Below are 23,910 nucleotides of genomic sequence, written 5' to 3'. Positions count from 1 at the left end.
TGCAAAGGTTATTTATAATTTTTTAGATAAAGTCTGTTTTTGGTAGAGGTTGTAGCTTATAGTTATAAATAGGCACCTATCTAATTAAAAAAAAAAAAAAATAACAAAATTTGAAGATTTTAACGACTACTTATAATAAATAACATAACATGTGTGATTATAAAACCATTAATCATCAACCGTTAAGTTAAAACTAAAAATATGAGTACATATCACAAAATTATTAAACCGTTAACATTTTTTAAATGCAAAAAAGGAAATTAAAACTTTCATCGAGCTTAATTAGTTCTTTGTTTTCTCGAAACTGTACTATTATGACTATTTGTATTTTTTTCAATTTTTACTTGATTTTAATGGTAAACATTTTTTCTAAGATCAAACAAAAATAATTGATTATTTTCTTTCATAAACTATACTGTCTAAAATATTTATATGAAAGTATTACATTATTTCCTTGAAGTATATTTTTGTAAACACTAAACAGCAATCAACTATCATAGTATTATTATTTTAAAAATATATTATAAAAACTGGATACCTAGTTTGATTTTGTAGAAAATTGCTAACATTGAATAAATCACTGTAGTTAGGTATTTATTAGAAAAAAAAAAAATAACAAGAAAACCGGTAATATGTAACGTTCATGAAATAAAATTATGCACCTCTTTTGATATTGGTTTTTAAAATATTGCTTTAAGTATATCTATTAAGCAAAATTAACTTCATTATTTTGGAGGGAAACTGTATTACATTTTCAAAGTTTTAAACCTTTAAGTTAAAAATGGAATGCCATTTTAAATAAAAATAGTTCGTGAATTTTCAGGATTAAAATATCCATTTAATATATTAGAAAACTAAATGATTTTGTAACACTACTCAGTATTCAATATTTATAAAGAAATTTCAAATTTTATTCTTAATAATGGTAGTCTACAATTATCGTTATCAATTATCAATTTATCATTTTTGAAGTCCTCTATCTACTGACTACTACCTAGTAAATATTTCTTTTTTTTGGAGATTTTTGAAAATTACATTTTTTATTTTCATTGGTTTGAATGCTTTATGTTAAAACCCACTACCTTAGAGATAAACGTTTCTTTTTCATGTTTCTACTTACAAAAAACAATTTCAAGAATTTATATATTTTAATTAATAAGTAACAATTGATTATTTAGAATGTATATTGTATATTAATATTTTTCATAAATTGATGTATAATAAAACTTACAACTGAGTTAATAACAATAATTTTTAATGTAAAAACTGCTATAATATCAAACCTAACTAATAATTGTAAATCTTAAGATTATGATTATTATTTTTTATTTTTTTTTCAAATAAGGATAAAGCTCATAAATTATACAGATTTATTTTATGCATTTATCTATGTCCAAAATAATATTTTATGTTTTTAGAATTTAAAATATTTATTTTATGTGGATGAAGACCAATCATTTTATATAAGCCATGAAATTTAATCAAATAAAATGTTTAATAAAACAATATCCAATATGTTATAATACACGTAAGTTAATAATAAAGTCATATCTATTATTAAAAAAAAAAAGTATTAATATTTAACTAATAATAAATAAGTAAAAGTCTTTAAGTATTTCTTTAATATTTTTCAAAACATATTTTACTTTATTTGTGTCAATGTTTTTAATTTTAACCTTAACAAATGAAAGTTTTTTGAGTTTATATATGTACATAGTGCTATGTGAATATTGTTGATGATTAGTTACATTATACCAGTAGTTTTCAATCTTTTTAACAGTATAGCACATTTCTTCTACGAAATTTTTGTGGCACATCAATTCATATAATACGTGAAGCATATATTTTTATATATAATATATATATATACAGTGCTTGATTTGGAAAAAAAATAGAAGGGGGACTCATCGGATGTTTGATAAACGAGCGTTCCACACAAAATTAACCGTCACATTACCGTAGGGGCAAATAGAAGGGGTACACTAAAAAAAAATTAAAAAAGAAGGGGGACTCTGTCCCTCCAAATTAAGCACTGTATATATATATATATACACACAAAATTAACTCAATTAATAGATTTATTGTGGCACATTTCAAAGGCGTTCATGGCACACTGATGTGCCACAACATACTGGTTGAAAACCACTGCATTATACTTAAAATTTTTTAATTGCTTGTTTTTCCCCCATTTTTTTGTTATTTTTAATCCAAGTTCAAAAAAACTTGCACGGTACTTAACTCTTAATTGCAGTATAGCCTTATTTTAGTTTGTTTACACATAAGTAATAAATAAGAAATAAAGGTACCTATATACAATCGACTCGGTAACAATTTTGATTATGAATTATATTGCCATTGTTTTATGAGTGCTCTTTAAACATGAAATAGTTAAATTCATTTTTTAAAGATTAGTAGATATTTCATTTGTTGTGTAGGTTAAATATTTTAAGTAATATTATATGTCTTTTGAATTATTATTGAAAATTATTTTGGTATTAAAAATGTAACAAAATAATTTTTCCTAAGAAATAGTTGAATTAACTTTTTGAACACCTATTAATGTGATAATCATATTGTATTTTTAATTGTAAAGTAAACTCAACTAGGTATATATCACTAAAGTATTGAGTATAATTGATTCAACATCTATTAGTATGTAGTTCAAATTTATTATTTAAATGAAATAAATATTTAGATCTACATTAAACAAAAGTTATATACTTAAATACCTATGTTCTAAGGAAGTACAAAACTATTTATATTATAACAACTTATGATTTTATTTTCTAATTGACAATTTAAGTGTTGTCAATAGTTTTACTACAAATCATGAACAGTTGACTTTTTAATTAAAAAAAAAAAAAAAAAAAATAGAGTAAATAATAAATCAAGCAGTATCAATATCTACTACCTACTTTATTTTTGGTATAAAAAACAAAAATACAAATATGTAATATGTAATAACAGTTAAAATTTATTTTCCATATAGATATTTATCTTTCCAAGAGCCTCTTGCTTTATTTATCGGAAGTGTGCCTGATATTTGTTTTTGTTCTTCTTGCATTTCCAATAATTTTCTTTGATTTTCTTTAAAAACTTCAAGTGGGTGATCAAACTGTTTATAATATGAGAGTACTTCTCGTACATCACTCACTTCACTTGCTGAAACTACATTTAGAAACTCTGCCAATTGAATCAACTGTTGATCACCATCTTCGCCTGTCCATCTTGGTATTACCAAAGCATTTTCCCTTTGTAATTTAACAGAATCTACATTCCAATCAACCATGATAACTTTGGATAAATCACGGTTAATACGGTCAATGTTTTTTACATGATGACCATCAATATAATCAGTCGCATTCTTAACGAGTCTATACATAATTACATTATTTTTATCCAAACTGTCTAAAATTGGGTAAACATTAAATCCATTTGAAGCAGTGAATACAACTATTTCATAATTTTGAGATACTTGCTCTAGGAAATGATCAACATTTGGCCTCTTTTTAAATCTCCATCCGGTTGTATACGTCCATTCTGGATGAACAAGCAGGTCTGTCATTTCTATAATCAATGTGTAAGGTGGTTGAATATACGGGTATGGCAAAGGATCAGGCAATAGCTTTTCATAAGAAGGCGCTCTCATCGATTCAAAAAACTCTCTTACTGCCAAACGTCCACGATTAAATAGGCGTACGGGATATATATCTTTTTCATCTTCATCTTTTTTATAATTATTGTCATCCATTAGAACATAAAGACCAGTCCCAAGAACCATCATTAAAGATGCACCAATGAAAAAAAATCCTATCTTTAAGTTTTTTATCGCTTTTTCTTTTTCCTTACGTCTTTCATCTTTATTCTCGCCAAATATATCTAATGGATCAAGTGCACGTGTTGGTCCTAATGTTTCAGCAGGTTTTTTTTCAGATTGAGAACTGTACAATTTCTTGTTTAACAATGACATAAATGAGGGTTGCATGTTTGATATTAGTTTGAATGTATTCTTCTCGCATTTGCAACATGCTGTTGTTTTGCTCAAAATAGTAGTATTGCACAATCGGAGTCCTCGGAATAAAATTTGTGCCATATTTATGTTGTTCTATTAAATGTCAATTTTTAGGCATATTATCATATAAGAATACTAAATAATATTAAACTCATATCACCAAATCTGAAACTGTACACTGAACTTTAAAGTCACTAAATAACCATGATGTAACTAACATATAATGCAAATAAGTAATAATAGTAAAAAAACAACTACAAAGTTGACGTATTATAAATTATAACACTATGCAATATGAATGAAATAACTAAATGGCAAATACTAATAAATTACTTTATTATATATTTATAATTTATATAACAATTTACAGATTGGTAGGCTGAAAAATAATGTTAGATAAGAAAAATAAAAACATACCGGTGGACATAACCTCAATTGACATCGAATATTGATACACAATTTCCTAATTCCTATCAAAATATTCAAAACTACCAATGTACCTATATAGTATAGTTTAAAATCTTTAATTTTAAATTTTTAATTAATAACTTTTTTTTTTTGTAGCTTTGTATGTACCTTACTTAATACTAATATTGACATATTTTATAATCATAAACCATTTTTTTTTTCAAAATTCAAATTAGTAATAATTAGGTAACCAAATTTTAATAAATTGTAATTTTTTTTTATAAGTTATGATTAAATTGAAACTTTTCTAACTAATATTTTATTAATCCTTTAATTATATTACATTTAACTGAGGTATTATTTAACATAAATTCATAAATTGTATGTTAATACTTTCTATTAAAGTTTTTTCATTTTATTTTCAGTTAAAGATACTAATTGTAATATTTATTATTTAGGTTGCTGTTTTTTCAGTATGGAGTCTTCATCCAAGTATACAGAAATAAGTGAGGGCAGAGCAAAAATTCGGGTGCCTAGCTCTAGTAAAGTATTTTATAATCCTGTGCAAGAGTTCAATAGAGATTTAAGGTGAGATTAAACCTATATTATTATAGTATTAAACATTAAAGATGAACATATTATGATTATAATTGGATTTATGTGCAATATATTGTTAAATTATTCAATTATGTTATCTATTAAGAAGGTCAAAATATTTTGAAAAATTAACTGATAATTTTTTTCTCAAATTATTCATTAATTTACCTTAAAATAAATTTATTTATAGTCAAGTATTTGAAATTTAAATATTTGAAAATGTTTGTACAACTTATAAGTAGAATTAATGTTCAGAATAAAAATAGTTATTTTTTTTTCATTATTTAATAAAATAAAATTTAACTGTTGTAAAATTTTTAATTTATTTAAAATTTTTCTTATTCTTTGGATTTAATAAATTATTAACAATCAAATTTATTTAACTAAAAATGTACATTTCGCTTGGACATTATTATTTACAGCTTACACTAATAATAAATAATTGATTCATTTCAGTATTGCTGTTATTTCAGTATTTTCTGAAATCCATCACAATGAAAAACTAAAAACTAGAAAAAGACAAAGATCCCCTGATGAGAATAATACAACACATGTTGAGCCTGTGAAACTAGAAGTTGGAACACAAATTGAAGTTGGTTGGATGTACTTTATTAATTTATTTTTTTTTACATAAATTATATTCAATTGATTAAATCAAAATATTTTAGTAACTGCATTTTTTTTTCCATTTATAGTCAGGTTTAGAAATTTTAGAAGCATTAGCAGCAACTGGTTTACGAGCTATTAGATATGCTCTTGAAGTTCCAGGAGTTAAACAAATATATGCTAATGACATATCAAAAACGGCTGTACAAATAATGAATCAAAATATTGAAGAAAACAATGTTAAAAATTTAGTTACATCTACTCTTTATGATGCTGCGTAAGTTTTATTTATCAAATATTAATAATAAATTATATTTATATTAAGATAAACAAATAAGTTACTTTACAGGAAATTAGGGAATAACATTATATACTTAACATTTTATGTGAATATAAAAATATTATTAATTAAAAAAAAACTTTTGGAATTAATAAGCTATTTAACTTTTTATTTTTAAATTATGTTTTTTAAGAGGTTAGATATTGCAAGATCATGTTTTATATTAATATTTTAAAAAAATACTACTTTTTTATGTGTCTATTAGTAAATTTAATTGTCACTTATCTGAAAATATGTTAAAGATCCTAAAATATTTGTCAAACCTAAATCAAAATTAAATATTTTACATAGTATCATAAGTTTAGTGTATAAAATATGTATCATCTGTAATTTATATTTAAATATATTTTGTACAGGCATGTTATGAGAAAAAGACAATTTGAATCTGAAACTAAATTTGATGTTGTCGATTTAGATCCCTATGGATGTCCAACAAATTTATTAGATCCAGCTGTGTGTAGTCTTGCTGACAATGGGTTATTGTTAGTCACCTGCACTGACATGGCTGTCTTAGCTGGTAATACACCAGAATCGTGTTATGCAAAATATGGTTCAATATCGTTGAGATCTCCAGCTTGTCATGAAATGGTATATTTCATATCTATAGCTATTTAAATTTATTTATCAAGTTTTATTTATATTAATTTTAGGCATTAAGAATTGTTTTGCATACAATTACTAATGTGTGTACTCGATATGGTCGTTATATGGAGCCATTATTATCAATAAGTGCTGATTTTTATATAAGGGTATTTGTAGTTATACGTACTAGTCCTTTTATGTGTAAAACAATGTCCAGGTAAATATAGTTCATTTATTTGTATTAAATAAATTAAATACTAGTATATTATATAAGTATAACTTAATCAACAATTTTTTACTTTAATTTCTAGAAAAAATATAGAAGTATTGATATATTAATAAATCAATTTAAATAATATTTTTTAATTTATAGCAAAATTTCAACAGTATATAAGTGTAGAGGATGTAATATGACAACTTTGTTACCATTAGGCTCTGCTAAATCAGATTCAAAAAATATGAAATTTACTCTTTTGTCTGGTCCACCAGTTGACAAAAAATGTGAACATTGTGGATTTCCTCATTTAGTAAGTGGTTATAATTTAAAATTTACAAAAAATATATTTTATTCAATTATTTTTTTTTTTTTTAGGTGGGAGGACCTATATGGAATGGTCCTTTGTATAACACTGAATTTCTCACTAAATTATGCAATTACATAAAAACTGAAGAAGCCGAAAAAAAATTTAATACTATTAAGCGAATGAGGGGAATGTTGGGTATGATGCAAGAAGAATTACAGGATATTCCATTGTATTATACAGTACCTTCACTTACCAATACTGTTCATTGTGAAGCAATGCCATTGAGATACTTTTTGTAAGTATAAATCAGTTTCTTTTTTTTCTGATATTTACTTATTTATAAATAATAAAACAAAATATTTTTAAATCCTCTTATATTGATGCTTTGTTAAAATCTATTTTTTTGTCTGTAGAAAAATAGAAAAACACCCTGTTTCTTATTTTTTTTATGGTTTTAATGTTGAAAATGATATAATTTATTACAAAATTAAAAGGAGATAAATTAATCTTTGATTCTATGTCTGTGTTTTCTCAAACATTCTTTAAGTTTAATGTAAAATATAAATCTCACATTTAAGTTTACATTGTAATCAAAACTAATATATAATCCATACATTAAATTTCATTCTGTTTAGTATAAGTCATGTTTGTTTTATTGTATTCTAAATAAAGTACTATGTAAAAAAAATCAAGAAACATTTTATGAGTGACAAAAAAAATTAAAATTTATAATAATACAATTGAAGCATTTTTAAATATTTTTAGTTCTGCATTAGTGGGTGCTGGATACCGTGTATCTTCATCACACTGTGCACAAAATAGTGTTAAAACTGATGCACCTCAATCAGTTGTTTGGGATGTCATCAGAACTTGGGTTCAAACACATCCAGTATCTGAAAAACGATTACTAGATTCAGTTGCAGCAAGAACAATTTTGTCTAAACAATCTACGACTGAGATCATTTTTGATAAAAAATATAATACAGTACCAAAATCATTGCAGGGATTAGTACGTTATCAACAGAATCCTGCACCATATTGGGGACCAGGAACTAAAGGAAATTCAAAGTAAAAATTTAAATATTTATCCTTTAAATTATTTATTATTATTAGGACTTGGGTTCATGTTTAAAAAAAATCAAAATATGTAGATAAATAAATACATGTTGTATAGTTTAATTATACTTGGATCTTCTTCTTAATTACAATAAGCTATTTTATTCTTCATCTTTGTTGCTATGTTTTGTATTTGTATAACTTCTTCTGTGAGACATTGAGACTTAGAACTATCTAAAGTATTAGATCATCTAGAAATCCATAATTGGTAAATGTATATATTAAATCATATTTATGATATATTTTATTTGATTTTTAATTAGGATTTGTCACTGTATTTATATGATCTTTAACATTTTATAAGGTTTTTCTATAGAATTTCACTCTCCTTGATCATGATTCCAATTTTTTAATAATTGGTTCTGACAGAAGACTTAAATTTGAATACAATTAACTTTTTGCAACTGAAAGGTTTCAAAAATTGTACTAAAGTGGTCAATTTGTTCATTTTAGAAAATGTAGTTCTTTACTTCTTACAGTTTCACCAATGTGATAAAGTGTATCTATACGAGAAAAAATTAATAGCCATTGCATATTTTAACAAAATATAGTGTTTAAGTTTTTAAGATAAATCTTCATGAAAATGAATTAACTTATTTTATAATTATTGCTGAAAATAATGAATTATGTATAAAAACATGTATTTATGACAAAATAATTAAATACGTGTAAAATTAAAGTAAATTAATTTTATTAAGAATCTTTTGATTCAAAGAACAAACAAGAAATTAATTTAACTTTTGTTAAAGCTAGGTTATTTTAACCTTAAAAAATATGTATTGCGATATAAATCCGAGGCTCTCATTTTTATAACATAACGTGCAAAAGAATGTTGTATTATATTGACATTTGTATAATATAATTTTGTATTTTTTCAGACAAAAAGTTGTCTTAAGTGCTACAGAAGTGGAATGTGAAACGGATATCAAATGTTCTAAATAGTTTAATTTTGTATATATTATAAATATGACATGTTTTGTTAATACAGATTATTTTTATAATATAACATCTAGATTATAAATATTGTGTTAATTTATAGAATTTAAATTTACATTAATAACATTGTTTTAAAATATCCATTACTGGTCATTAATGATTAGTAATTAATGAATCATTCTCATTAAAGATTATGAATTGGATAAATTTACTAATTTGTAATTTTATGAAATTCTGTTTTGCAGTTTAGTTGTTTATTTTTTCTGTGTAATAGATTGTTTTTAAGTAAAACAATTTAAAATACTATTAATGCCTTGAAAACAATTTTGTTGTTTTAAATTTTTTTAGGTCTACTCTTCTTTAATATGGACTCCAAGTTACTATCAGGCAATAATTATTTTTTTCTCAGTACAAATTTTTTTTTATACACATAAAATTTATAATATAATAATAATAAAAAAAAAGTATAGTCATTGCTCTTAGGAATCAGGACCCAGAGATTTTTAGTTTGCTGTGAATGTTAATTTTTACAATGAAAATTAAAAATTATTTGTATTGGTAAATACTAAATAAGTACAATCCATGAGTTATTAAATAGGAAAAACATGTTCAATTCTCTAAGGAGTAAAGACAGTACTTTTAATTTGTCATTTTATTATTCTTTTTGTACATAGCTTTAGTTTCTATTTATCTAAATTGAGCTTTAGCTCAATATAAATTAAATAATAATTTTTAAGCATACTCAGTACATTTTCATACCTAAATTAATCATTTATTCCAATTTTAGTTTTTGGGATTTGTAAATATATTTTTAGCAAATCTGTGTGGCATAATATACTCATTGCACCATTACGCTGTCACTGTGTGAAGCATATTAAATTGTAAGTATCAGTTATAGAGGTGAATGACAAGAAACTGTTGTCAATAAAAACAATATAATATATTAAACTCATTATAATAATGTATATGCTAAATTATTTAAAATTATACCTGGTTCTAAATTAATATTTTATGATATCATATAATGATTTTTAATTTTAACTTGTACATAAAAGTACATAGAACAATATTTTAACTGAGAAAATGATAGTTAGCTACCTATTCTAAATTTATAAGTAAGTGACAACACCATTAAGTGCCCCTGTCTAATGTATAGATACAATGTACAGATTTATCTGTAATTACTACAGACAGTAACTAGTTGGTGTACTTATACAGTTAATCATTAAACACAACAATTTGGATTCAATATAATGTATTTATATACCTATCATTATTTTATTATTTTTAATTGAAAAATGATTACAAAATGTATAATTTTCATATTATGATAAAAAATATATCTTTTAATATCTCAAAATCTATTCTTAACTATATACATATATATCTATATCTAAGTAGATAATGTGTGTATCAGCAGAGAGGAGGAACTTTGAAGCTGTACAAATAAATATTAAAAATTAGTGGTACCTAATTGTTTATTTGTGTGTAACATATAATGAAAGTATTAAAACCACCAAAAATATGCAAATGCATTCAACCCTACTCATTTTAAGTAGTAAGGTGTTAATTTATATGCATTTCAATTGTAACATGTTTAACTGACCACTGCCCATTTAAGAGTTATACACTCAAAGAAAAATCCATTTGAGTTCAAAGTCTTTAATGAACAAATGTTTTTTTCTGTAATGTCAAATGTGATATATATTTTGCTTTGAAAGCATAAAATATATAGTAAATAAAACCATATACTTTCGTCCAGTGTCCATTATTATACTAGGTACAAAAAATGAAAAAAATGAGACAAGTACTCAAAATTATAAATAATATCAAACTTGTTTCATAACAAATAAAAATTATGTGTTTTAAATTAGATAAAAATGAATTAATTTATTATTATTATTATTATTATTATTATAACATAAATAAAATATTTTTTTAATTTAATGGCATGATAATAATATAAAAATAAACTCTAAAACTAGGTAGGTAATTCATAAAAGTATATAGGTACTATTAACATACATGGTATACTATACATTTATATAAGTATTTTATAGCATACATATAAATCATTTAGGTATTCTATAGTTGGATGTATTTACTTTTAATTGATTGCAGTTTCTGTAATTCTTCGTCATTAAGCTTCTGTAAATTTATGGAAACAAAATAGCACAATGTTAATATATTTATTATAACTATTTATAAAAGGTGGCTCCAGTTATTAAAAGAATGTGTATGGTATATTATGGTTACCTATCTGAAAGTTTGATTAATTTGTTAAAATTTGATCGTTAGTAAGTTATTATTACAAGTTAATAGATTTTTAAAATTTATTTTCAACTTGATTTTAAATTAAATTTTTAAATCTTTAAATTTAAATGCTATTATATCGATTGGTTATTTTTTCAATTTTAAAAAAACTCTTTAATTAATGTACCTATGTAAAGAAATAAGTATTTTAAATGATAAATTAATTTTATAGAAATAATATTGAAATAATTAAAATCTAAAAATTGTGTTTTCCACAAGATTTTGAGCACGTTATAGATTTTTTATATATATATATATATATATATATTTTATAAAATACAAGTACCTATTTTGACAGTAAAAAATTAAAAGTTTAATGTGGACTTTCTTCAGATTAAATATCGAACACATATTTTTATAATAGTTTAAAGAGGTTAATAATTATTCTTAGATATTGTTTGAAAAAATATGAAAAAACACAAGTTAAAGTAGGTACCTACCTAAATATTGACAAACTTTAAAAAAGAAAGTATTGGTCTTGCAAACAGCTTTCAAATTGTGAGTTCATTTATAATTAGTTTAGTAAACAATTTAAATAATAAATATATTATAATATACCTTAATAAACTTTTTTGTTTCCTTAATAAGTTCCGCGTGCTTTTTCAAAGAATTATATATCCTTCTTGAGATGTACTCCTTTTCATTTTCCATCTCATTTATTCTAAAAATATGTATTATATTTTAAAAGATAATATTATAAGTATAAAATGAGTTTAATATTTTAAATAGGTTTAAAAAAGTAAAAAATTTTACTGTTTATGTAAATTATTTTTTTCTTCTGTTTTGATTTCAACCAGTTTTAAATTTTCCGTGTCATTAAAATTATTATTTTCTATTTCTGCTTTAATCTTATTCAACTTATTTTCAAGCTCTTCTTTTTCCTAAAATAACCATTAAAAATAATACTTAAATAAAAATTAAACTATAAAAATAAAATTTTTTTTTTTAGTGCAGTACCTTTAAAACTTATATGATGGGTACTAGTGATGGGACACTATTGATATAATTATTTAGTTATTATAAAATACATCTGATAAATAGTATTGTTTATATTATAACGAGGTAATAATAAATACACAATTACCATTTATAGATTAAAAAAAACTTGTCAAATGAATACAATTGCCAATTAAAAATATTTTTTTTATCCGATTATAATAGAGTAAAAAATACAAAAAAAATACAAAAAAATGAAAAAAAATGTATTAAATATAATATACATATAAAAATATAAATACATTTTATAATGGTACTTAAAAAATGCTATTATTGTTAATGAATTTAGTAAGATTAAAAAAAATAGTTGGATACTAAATGTAAAGTAAATACTAAAAATCTATAGTCTTTTAAAAAAAAAAATTAAGTAGAAACTATCTATCATTGAGAATAGCACAAAAATATTAAAATAAAATTTACCTTAAATTGACGATCAGCGATTTCTAACCAATGTTTTTTATCAGCGTTGCGTTCAAAATCTGATTTTTCAACTATTAACTTCAGTTTGTTGTATTCTAGCTGTGCCTAAGTCATAATAATTTGTTCGTACCTAGTATACAGCATACATATATATTTATTCTTTCAATTTATTAGGTACTTACTAAATCAACATTAATTTGTATAGAAGCATTTTTTTGTTCAACTTCTTTAAGTCTTTGAACATTTTTATTTTTTAAAGATTTTAATAATTCATCAACTTTTTTCAGAGATTCTCTTGTGTATATAGCAAGAATATTCTTATCTGTTATAGCGTTTTCAAGTTCAGGTAATACAACAATATTTTCTGCACACAGTTTATGGTATTGTACAAATAATGTGTCCAGCTAAACAATAATATATTATAAGCTTATAAAGAAGGCTACTCATAGAGGTTAAGTATCACTTATCAGACTGTACTTAGAAACATAAACTATAAAAAAAAACAAACATAAATATGATTTAAAAAATAAATAAAATATATAAAAATGTAAAGTCACGAAAAGTCAATATTAAATAGTATATGTATTATTTAAAATTTAAATAAAATATCTTGTATTTAATTTAGATTCTAAGTATCACTATTTAATGAATTAACAACTCTTTATTGTTTATCATAACTAATGTTATTATTATTTATTTATGTACAATAGGTATTATACTAATCCATAGCTTCTTTAATAAAATTAAAAATTAATACAGCTATCAAGAAGGTAGGTAATATTTTTTAAGAAAGATAGAAGGAAATAGGATCTACCATCTACTTATTGGAAATTGAACACAAATTATACTTTATTCATTTGGTTAGAATTTGAATATTGAAGACTGTCTATTTTATTTTGATATTTCTAAAAATTATAATTTATTTCACTATGTATATTACTATTATAATCAACTGTAAGTTTATTTAATTTTTCCGAAAATATTTCATTTGTAAATCGTAATAATCAATACTAACTTTTAATTTAACATCAATAACTTTTAAATTTTCAGAGCACACTATGTTTTTGTATTCTTCTAAGCAATTTTCCTCAAATTTTAAGTCTTGTTTTAGACAAAAAATATCTTCTTCAATAATTTTCTTATCAGCTTGAGTAATTTCTTGACTATTAATACAACTATTTACCATATTTAATTCTTTTTGTAAGTTTTCAATATTGTTTTCTGAATAATATTTAAAATAATAATATTAATATATATGTATAAAAAAAAAAAAAAAATAGAAAACATAAAACTCAATTAAATTTTTTAAATTTATTCGACTACAACTGTCAGGTATTATGATATACGTAACACAATAAATATTTAATACATATTTGTCATCGGTAAACATAAAAAAAGAACGCTATACATTTACTTAAGTGTAAATAATGCATTCTTGTTTTATTGTACAGATTAATATGGTCAATTTTAGTAGTAAAAATCAAACTAAACATAAAATTTAAATACAAATAAATATAAATGCAACATAATTATATTTTACAAAAGTAATTTTTACAATATTTACATATTTATAAAATTACAAATAAAAATTAAATATATTAATTTTGAGTATCAAAAATAAATAGGTTAAATTAAATACCTACCTTGAAAAACACATTCATCCTTTTTTTTTAATATATACTCCTGTATTTCATTGTAACAAGTTTGTAAATCTTTAATATAGTTTTTTGAATTAACAATATCTTTATGTAATGCTATTTTCATAGCTTTCATTTCCTAAAAAACATATGTAGTTATATAAATGATTGTATATTTCATAGCTATTTAAAATAAATAATAAAAATTTTACAAATTACCTATAGTTTATAATTTTATATTTTATTAATTCATGTTTAACTATCTATATCTACCTTAAATTATTATATAATTTATATCTAATGCTTATTAATTAATTAATAAATATGTTAAGGCGAAATCTTCATAATTTTAATACCAAAAAAGCATACTATTTTTTCTAATTTTAATTTTCAAATTCTATTTTCTTACTTACCAAATATTTGTCAAACTCTAAAATTTATTTATGATTTTAACCTATCTTTTACATAATTTTAATATTGTTTTGTATTCATAATATGTATATTAAACAGTTTATAAAATTAAAATAATTACATAGACAAGCTCTTCATAACTATAAGCTTAAATATATATATAATGTATTTATAAGTTATGAATATTATGAAGACTAACATACCATAATATAGAAGGCAATTTATTAAACATCTCGAAACTACATAAAATAATAAATATTTATATTATGTATGCACAATAACAATGTAAATTAAAAAATAACTATTTTAATAGTGTTAATGTTGTTTTAGAATTTTAAATTCTGAGTGGAAAGATAAATATATTGGTTTTACAACGGATAATGATCTAAGTATTTTATGTTTAGACACACTTTATAGTGGAAAAAAAAAATTGAATCTTTAACCTAGATAGTTAGTAAATCAGATCTAGTTGGTAATTTTATAAGTTTTTATTAAAAAATTTTTTTTAAAAATTATTTTTGAAATTGGTATCTAATTTATTAGGAAAAACAAAATTAATTAAGGAAAAAGTGAAGATTTACGTACATTTAGTTGAGAATAACTAAATGATAAAGAATTTAAATTATTCAACAAATACTTTAATTAGCATTTTACTATAGTAAAACTTTAAATTTCAAAAGTTCTTGATCTTTGTTGTGTTATTATTTATAACAATTATTATTATTATCGATTTATTTTAGCAATGCATGTATTGTGAAATTATTATTTCTGAACAAAAGAGCTTGAATGTTTAGTACAAGATTTCTCGTAATTTGTTTTCGATTAAAAATGTTGAAAATGTAAAGTATTAATTTTTCATAGTGACTGTTGAAAGTTTAAGTTTTTACAAAATTCATAAAAATACTGAAATATATAAATAACTCTTTTGTGATTATAAAAAATTTTTTTTTTTTTAAATTTTACTAGTTTAATATTTTAAATAAAAATGATGATTTCAATTAATATGTTGAAGAGCCTACGTAATAATTCCAAAAATATTATTCGTAGAAATTTTTGGTTAGCATAAAGGTAGATTATTATATACTTGACATAATGATATTTTTAATATATTAGCAATTAACAATAGTTTTTAACTGTTTATATCGCGAACCTATATGTTTATGAAACATCAGTATTTACTCATAAGTCATATCAGTTACCTAGTTAAATTATAATATAATATTTAATTTATTTCAGGTAAAAATTAATTCACCCTACCATATTATTATTATTTCATAACAAAAAAAATAAATTATTAATAGCAATATAAATATATTTAGAATTAATATTGATTGACTATAGTCAGTCATCTGTTTTTTTGTATGCAATGATTTATTATTGAATTTAAATTTAACACACTTATTACAGTAATCTACTATCTATTTAGTGACCAGGTATACTCGACACCAACAATGTAGCAGTAAGACTTTCCTAGTTTTTATTCTAATTATACCTCCAATTTTTTTTCTTCAGTAATGTCACTTAGAGTATTAAGATCCTTCTTATGGTTATTAACTTCTGTCTCTAATTTAATCAATAATTTTTTATCAATGCCAAGTGTTTTGACTAAATAAAATAAGAAATATTTCAGAATTATAATAATAATAATAGTAAAATAAAAGATAAAATAACTTAAACAAACTATAATTTTCCAGCAACAACTCTTCTTGTTTATGCAGTGATTCTTGAATTTCAAGTTTAACAGTTCCTTTACTCTCAATTTGATATACATTTAATAAAAATGGCAAGTACAACTATAAACATAATTATTTACGCTTATTTATAAAAAAAAAAAAAAAATAAAAGATGTTTACAATAGTTACAGTAAATAAATAATAAAAGTTTATCACAAAACTAGTATTATCTGTCTATAGGTATTGATGAAAATAAATTATTTAGAATAATACATTTAATTTATATTTATTCCATTTTTATGTAATTTTATAAAAATATAATTTTAAAATTTAACTTAAAATAAAATTGTAGGTTAGGTACCTTAAATTGCACTTTTTGTTCATAATCTTCAGATTTGTCCGAATCAAGGATTAATGGATACATTTCGTCCAAAACGTTAAATCCTTTTTGAGATTCACATAATTCTACTAACCAAAGAAATAAACCAACCACTTGTGGAAACGAATGACTGGCATTTACTATACAAGAACAAATCATTAGCAGGTATAAAATTTAAAAGTTTAAAAAACATAAATTAGTGGTCTATCAATTTTGATTAAACTATGGTTTAAACTTAATATTGAAAAATCATAACCATAAGCTAAGTATTTATTTTTACTATTTATTTTATTCTACTTACATATCTCAGTATCGTAAATTTAACATATACTGAATACAATAAAATGATAATGTTACTTAAATAAAAATATGCGTATATATGTATCTATATAAATATTTTTTTTTCGAAAATCATATGATGACAATGATGTATATAAATAATAAACTTAAATATTATTTAGAACCCCACTTTTTATTTATCAGACCAACAGTAACATAATGTACGCCATGGATCTGAATAAATGGTGTATTTTAAAGATTATGACTGATTATTTTATTAATGGCTGTATTCAGTAATGCGTTTCGCTTAATCAAATTTAAAATTAGACGAAAAAAAAAATTAAGTTTATAATCGTAGTGAACGTTACCAGTAATAAGCCATGATTTATCCACTTTTCCTTTATAATAATACTTTTTCATTATTTTGGGTAAATCTTCCACGTATTTATTTTCATTTAATATTTGATTTCTTTCTAGCTTTTGTAATAAATACTTGCACATATCAGTAAACCTAGTAGTTGTCATTGGCCTTATACTACCATTATTCAGAATTTTACTTGCATTTGGAGCAGTTAAAAAATAATTTTGAATCTATAAAATTAATACTTGAATAGAAAAATTAGTTAAATTAACCTTGTTTTAATTCTATTACATATAGTACTTTATAAAATTAAACAATTAAATAGTATTTGAGAGGTCAATTTTATAAATTAATTTACTTTAATATTAAAAAAAGGTTAAACGTGAATAACTGCAGTCTATAGATTTATAGAGGATACGGGCATGGCTGTTTTCAACCAAAAATTATACCTTTCCTTTTTTGACCAAAATCGTACTCTCCCTTTTCGATCAAATTAAAAAGTTCAATATTTACTATATGTTATACATATAGATAATTTAATACTTTCGTAATTAAAACATATATTAAATATTAAACTTCTTAGTGCGGCCAATTAGTTGACAAGTGAATTAGCTGAAAAGGGGAGGGTACAATTTCAGTCGAAAAATGTCTTGCTTAAGCATACATTTGCTATGTTACGTCATATTTATCGGTAGAAGCAATAAATGTGGGTGGGATGATTGAGAAGTCTTCTTAAGCTTTGTTTTTACTCAAAATGTCCCTGACAAATACTTATTCTCCATAATGTGTAAGTAACCGATAACAATAAGTGTAGTTATCAGAATTATAATCTTATGAAACAGAATACTGAGAAATATTTAATTATATTTATATTATATAATACTTTATGAATAGCTGTTTGTTGAAAGTCTTTTTCAGCTAAAGGTCGCACTTCTTTTCTATTTTTAACTACGCCGTAGTTACTATAATGTGGTTCTGAGTTTGAATTTCGACTCCTATAATTAATTTTATGTTTATAAATTGAAATATAAAACTAAGTAAATAATATGGTTACTTGTCACTAGAATTCATTCCTGGAAAATTTGGATTAAGATTAGGCGTAGACGCATTTTTATTAACACTGGTGTTAATAATCACGGGTGTAGTTTCTGGGTTCTTCGATTTTGATAGCCACTGTTTTGAATGATGTTTGGACAAATTTTCTGATGAAATAGATTTTTTTCTTTCAAATAACCCAGGATTTAAAGACTTTTTTTTCGCTAAAAATCCAGGTTTCAAAAGAATTGATTTTTTTACCTTATTGTGATTTTCTTGACTATTTAATCTAATTTTTAAACATATTTATCATTGTAGTAATTACACTATTCCACAAAAATGTATCATAAAATAATTGTGTTAATGATCGAAGAATACCTCATATTATGACTATCAAACGATAATTTTTGTTTTCCACGCGTGGACCCGCTAGCTGCTGACGAACGCCTTCCAAAAGACGTCTTTTTCATAATTTTATGTTTTTTATTCAATAAATGTGTTTAAATCTAAAAAATATGGACATTTTTAGTTTTTTTTTTTTTAATTTAAGAGGATGCCACACCTACATGAATCGTTTGCAAAGCAGAGTCAATTTGATTTATTATAAAACTTAAAAGTAAGAACATTATCTCTATTTCTACTTTAATGTTTAATGATATTTTTATTTTTAGCCAAGTCAGTTATGAATTTGTGAAGTATTAAAATTTAAAAATACTTAAGAGTTGTTTGGTAAAAATATTGTAAGAAATGTACATATGTATAAATAGTAAACATGGATAATTTTCTTACTTTTGGATTTAATTTGAAGTCAATTTACTATAATGTTAAAGCTAACAACAAAAGTTAGTTTTGAATATTTTGATCTACGCAAATTTATCATGCTATAAATTTATTTATCCTAAATAATAAACAGTGGCAACACTTGTGCGTTTCTCTTGATAAAATACATAAATATGGTCAATGGTGGGGTTGAGAGGAACGGTCTCCTTTAAATACGCTTCTAATTAATACAATGGAACTGTTAACTTAGAACGAAACAAAATACACTTCAACACGTTCTCGTCACGTAAGCTATAACTATAAAATTATACTCGATTTACGTACAAAAATGGATAAATTGTTCGGAATTATTAATTAGTACTGTAGAATTGAACGAATTTGTCTATTTTATTTTAAATATTTTTTAAAATAAGTATAATATTTATTTTAAATTTTATCAGTTATAAAACAGTAAACTCGATGTTTCATATAGTAAAATATGTTGCATAACATTTTTTTTAAAATTTTACTGAACCAAGTCAATCATGATTTACTATTCTACAAGTTTATCACGAAAAACGGAAAAGTACTAGTGAAAAAACGTTGAGTAAAATATCAAGGTGAGTGGGGATAATTTCCTTAAAGAGGGATATTATTTATACATATGAGAGTGTCAGGGCAAGAAGAGATTACTTATTTTTATATCATAAAAGTTTCATATACTATGTTTAATTTGTTATTAGATATGTTAAAAAAAAGGATTCACACAAAGTTATTAAAATAATATGATTTAGTATTACCATTGATTATAGAATTCTATAATCAATGGTATTACTTTATATAGTTATATTATGCCAGTTGGAATTTCTGATGATTTATTGATAATACGCTATTAATAATAGTTGTTTGAATCAAAAAATTTAATACATAAATATATTTTATGTTTCTTAATGTATTTATCCATAACATATAATTTTAATATTGTTATAGATGTATTACTATTAAGGAAGATAAATTATTAATAAGTAAGACATAAGTAATTGTGTATGATTTTGGAGGAAGTGATCAAGAAGTTAATTGGGCAAAATTATGTGTGCTAAGATAGAGGAGGATATATACATGTATAGTGAAATTAATAGGTTCAAGTATTTAAATAGATATAGATAGTATAAAATAATAGAAATTTTAAAGAAGATATAAAATCAGAAATAGGATTATTTTTGCACGGATAAAGTGAAAAGAAGCGCCAGGATCCAGGTGATAAGAGGATGCGATTAAGATAAAAAGGCAGATATTTTATAAAAGATTTGTAATGAGGTCAATAAGTAGTAATGTTGTACGGATTAAAAGTTGGAAACTTAATTTAAAACGATTTAAGCCTGAGACGGATCTCAGCATCTATTTAAAAAAAATATTTAGTAATAATTTTATTATCTAGGTTTATAAGTAAAAGAATTTAAATTTCTTATTATTAACACAGTAGGTTAACATTTTTTCCTAAAACATTGCATAGGTATACCTAATAATAATTATTATGATATTAATATGGTTTGGAAAACGCTGTATTAGGCATAAAGATTTTTTTTGCGACATTTAATTAAAGCATAAGCAAATAGAAGTACTAATTAAACCTAGTACATATATTTGGTTTCGAAAGCTTTTGTGATTTACGAGATTACCGATTTCTAACAAACGCAAAATCATTATACATAATAAATACATTACATAAATTACATGTATATAGAAAAATAAATAATCCAAAAGCACAATATGTAGGATTATTCCATGTTGCGAAGAGGCTTAAATGTAAATAATTACTCGGTCGTCATTAAAATTTGGTTTTAAAAATAAAGTAAGGACTTTCTTAGTTCTTCCTTAGATCTTACTGACATTACACATAAAATTTACATAAAAATATATGAAATTTTTTTTTGATATTTTGATCACAAAAATAATGGGCATTAAAATATAATTTCATTTTAATTTTGTTTAGTTTAATAATTGCAGACGTTTAGCGTTTATGTGACGTATTCGAAAATATTTTTACAACTCATGTCAAGTATCAATTTTTATTTATTTTGAATAAATAAATAACACAAAACTATATATCAATGTTCTGATGCCCTTGTTAACTAGTTTATTTTTGCTGACATATAGATTTTAAATATTAAAATTTTGGATTTTAGATCAAAGATTGCTGACTTAAGATCACCCACCTGGTAGTAGAATAATAATTTTATATTGGTTGGTGGTGGGACGATTACATATAAGTACTGACAAATTGAAGTATTTAATTTTGTTAAAATTTAAACTTAAAATGTTTACAGAAGAAAAAATTATAAAAATATATTTTTGATATTTTTAAATTACTGTAAAAACAAGTTATGATGAAATTATAGCCTTGTGTTTTAAAGTCTTGACTATAAAAATTGAAAATAATATGATCTGTTGCTACAAAATTATCATTATTATATTATTAGAATGTCATTTTCTTACTACTTTTTTTGTTATACTTTTTGCAAACTTTTAAATTTGCTACGTTTTACTTTATCTATTTAGTATTAACATAATATTTTGTATTAGATTTATCAATAAATACATAAATTAATAAAATAATTTTTAAATGTTTTCGATTTTATTTAATATTGTTAATAATTGATCTTCAATTGAGTTTATAAAATAAATGTTTCCTATGTATTTCAATATCTTGAAATTTCTGAAAGCATAACTAATTGGATTGAGAAATTGTCATCCTTAATCTAATTTAATTAAAATAAAATATTCAGATATGCAAAGTTATGGAAATTTGGGCACATTATATAAAAATCTTAGTTTAAAACCGTGTACCTCAAAATGAACGTAATTTCATATGCTTGATAAGAATCATACGCAATTGGGTTTTGCTATTTTATATTATTAAGATTTAACAATATCATTAGTAATAGGTAACAGTTATTTAATTATTCTTAAAAAAATGCAATAAATTCTTTTATATTAAAATGTTTTATACCAACCAAACATTAAATAATTAAGGAGTATTACAATTTACTTACGTCTTCTTCGAAAGATAAAATGTAAATTCTTAATTTTCTAGATGGAAATTGTATACATCGTTCACGTCGCTTAATATTATATGTTTTTTTACATAGATGATTTATGACAGTGTTATCAATACTGTAATTTTGACAGAGTGATGCAGTCAGTCACGGATCACTAAATTATATATTATAATTAATAATAAATAGAGTTGCCCTAATAGAATCAAATAAGTTAGGGCAGTCAGAAAAATTCGATAAAAATTTATCGACAATTAACTCTGCAACAGTTATCATTTTTTTAAAAATTTTATCAGGAGCTATAAATATTTTTTTTTAGATTTTATTTGTATTTACATTGAGAGTTTTTATTATTTTTTTATTATTTGATTTTCCACCATGATCGACTTGAATATATTATTTTTCAAAAGTATTATAAGCTTTACGTTAATTTCTACTTTTTTTTTTTTTTATTGAACTTCAATTTCCGAAATATTTGTCACCAAAACATATTTTGTTTTTGGGTACCATAACGAAAAACTACGAAAAAATATAATAAATAAAATGAACAACCTATTGAAATACGGATACACGAAATAGGTTAAATTATGATTTATGATGTTTAGTTTATATATTAACACTTTTGCTACTTTTGTAGAAATTCGAATAAAGGCAATGTAAATTATATCATATTATTACCTACTATAATGTTTTATGATAACATTATACTATTATATTGCAGTATTATTAGTTATTACTTACTACACAAAGTTATCAGAATTCTATAAAATACTAAATAGGTGCCTAATATATAATTATTAATTATCATATTTTATAGAAGTCTGTGTAATTATAGCGAATACTGAAAAAGCTATTATTTATAAGTCAGTATTGAATTAAATTATGACTACCCTCATTTGTTCCTCTTAAACTTTTCTAATTTTATTGTTTGATAACATTGCTTTATTAATTATCTTGTATTTGTTATGAATACAATTTTTAAGTGTCTTAAATCATGACGTAGCCACATTTATTAATAAGTACAATCTTGTCTTTAGTTTTATCGAACATAACAGGTAACAAGAACAAATGAACGTCTTGTTAACATTGCTTTGCGTTAGTAAATTATGAGATATAATTTATAACATTATTAGTAGTAATCTACTTATTACCTATGTTATGTCTACATTTTTTTTTTGAGGTTTTCCGCGAAGTCTACCTAAATTTTTTTATTTAAAGGGATCTCGATGGTGGAAAGTTGTAAATTATAATATTTGCTCGTCGTTTATTTCAGGTTAATACGTTAATTATAACAAACGGTCATTTTCGTATTAGGTATTTGTTAGTTTTGTACCCCAATAAATTCAGTGGAAAAAAACAGCAACAATATTAATTCTACGCCCTTTTTGAGTTTTAATGATTGAACACGTTTTAGTACGCTCTATACTGTTTCGTCGTAAATAATAAGACAATAATATATTATTATTAATA

General features: G+C 22.9%; 3 protein-coding genes across 6 annotated transcripts; 1 reads left to right on the top strand and 2 right to left on the bottom strand.

The window, feature by feature from the left end:
* The first annotated feature begins 1,503 nt into the window (after nucleotides 1-1,503).
* On the top strand, nucleotides 1,504-9,193 carry LOC112601071 (probable tRNA (guanine(26)-N(2))-dimethyltransferase). Of its 4 annotated transcripts, none has more exons than XM_025348491.1 (10): nucleotides 1,504-1,528; nucleotides 4,879-5,008; nucleotides 5,474-5,609; nucleotides 5,713-5,900; nucleotides 6,320-6,551; nucleotides 6,614-6,762; nucleotides 6,919-7,072; nucleotides 7,138-7,364; nucleotides 7,835-8,137; nucleotides 9,064-9,193. In XM_025348491.1, exons 2-10 carry the CDS (start codon nucleotides 4,896-4,898, stop codon nucleotides 9,125-9,127), a joined length of 1,566 nt encoding a protein of 521 aa, XP_025204276.1. In that variant the 5' UTR covers nucleotides 1,504-1,528; nucleotides 4,879-4,895; the 3' UTR covers nucleotides 9,128-9,193. The 4 variants fall into 4 exon arrangements, with proteins under 4 accessions (XP_025204276.1, XP_025204275.1, XP_025204274.1 ...); XM_025348490.1 differs by lacking the exon at nucleotides 1,504-1,528 and adding an exon at nucleotides 4,624-4,666; XM_025348489.1 differs by lacking the exon at nucleotides 1,504-1,528 and adding an exon at nucleotides 4,734-4,774.
* LOC112601072 (mitochondrial import inner membrane translocase subunit TIM50-C-like) lies at nucleotides 2,877-4,306 on the bottom strand. The gene has a single exon (XM_025348492.1). The coding sequence runs from the start codon at nucleotides 4,091-4,093 to the stop codon at nucleotides 2,975-2,977; it is 1,119 nt and encodes a 372-aa protein (XP_025204277.1). The 5' UTR covers nucleotides 4,094-4,306; the 3' UTR covers nucleotides 2,877-2,974.
* Nucleotides 9,194-11,206: 2,013 nt separating the features above from the next.
* LOC112601021 (kinetochore protein NDC80 homolog) lies at nucleotides 11,207-19,008 on the bottom strand. Its single transcript, XM_025348417.1, has 14 exons — nucleotides 19,004-19,008; nucleotides 18,645-18,914; nucleotides 18,474-18,585; nucleotides 17,598-17,820; nucleotides 16,933-17,090; nucleotides 16,580-16,691; nucleotides 16,391-16,503; nucleotides 14,494-14,626; nucleotides 13,866-14,071; nucleotides 13,033-13,254; nucleotides 12,851-12,955; nucleotides 12,188-12,315; nucleotides 11,993-12,095; nucleotides 11,207-11,269 (listed from the first exon to the last, which is right to left on the bottom strand). Exons 1-14 carry the CDS (start codon nucleotides 19,006-19,008, stop codon nucleotides 11,207-11,209), a joined length of 1,953 nt encoding a protein of 650 aa, XP_025204202.1.
* Between the last annotated feature and the right edge of the window lie 4,902 nt (nucleotides 19,009-23,910).

The sequence above is a fragment of the Melanaphis sacchari genome, unplaced genomic scaffold, assembly GCF_002803265.2.
Source record: "Melanaphis sacchari strain LSU unplaced genomic scaffold, SCAv2.0 Contig74_pilon_pilon, whole genome shotgun sequence".
In the NCBI taxonomy this organism is placed as follows: domain Eukaryota; kingdom Metazoa; phylum Arthropoda; class Insecta; order Hemiptera; family Aphididae; genus Melanaphis; species Melanaphis sacchari.
The sequence above is the reverse complement of the archived record's forward strand: the minus strand, read 5'-3'. Positions and strand labels throughout refer to the sequence as shown.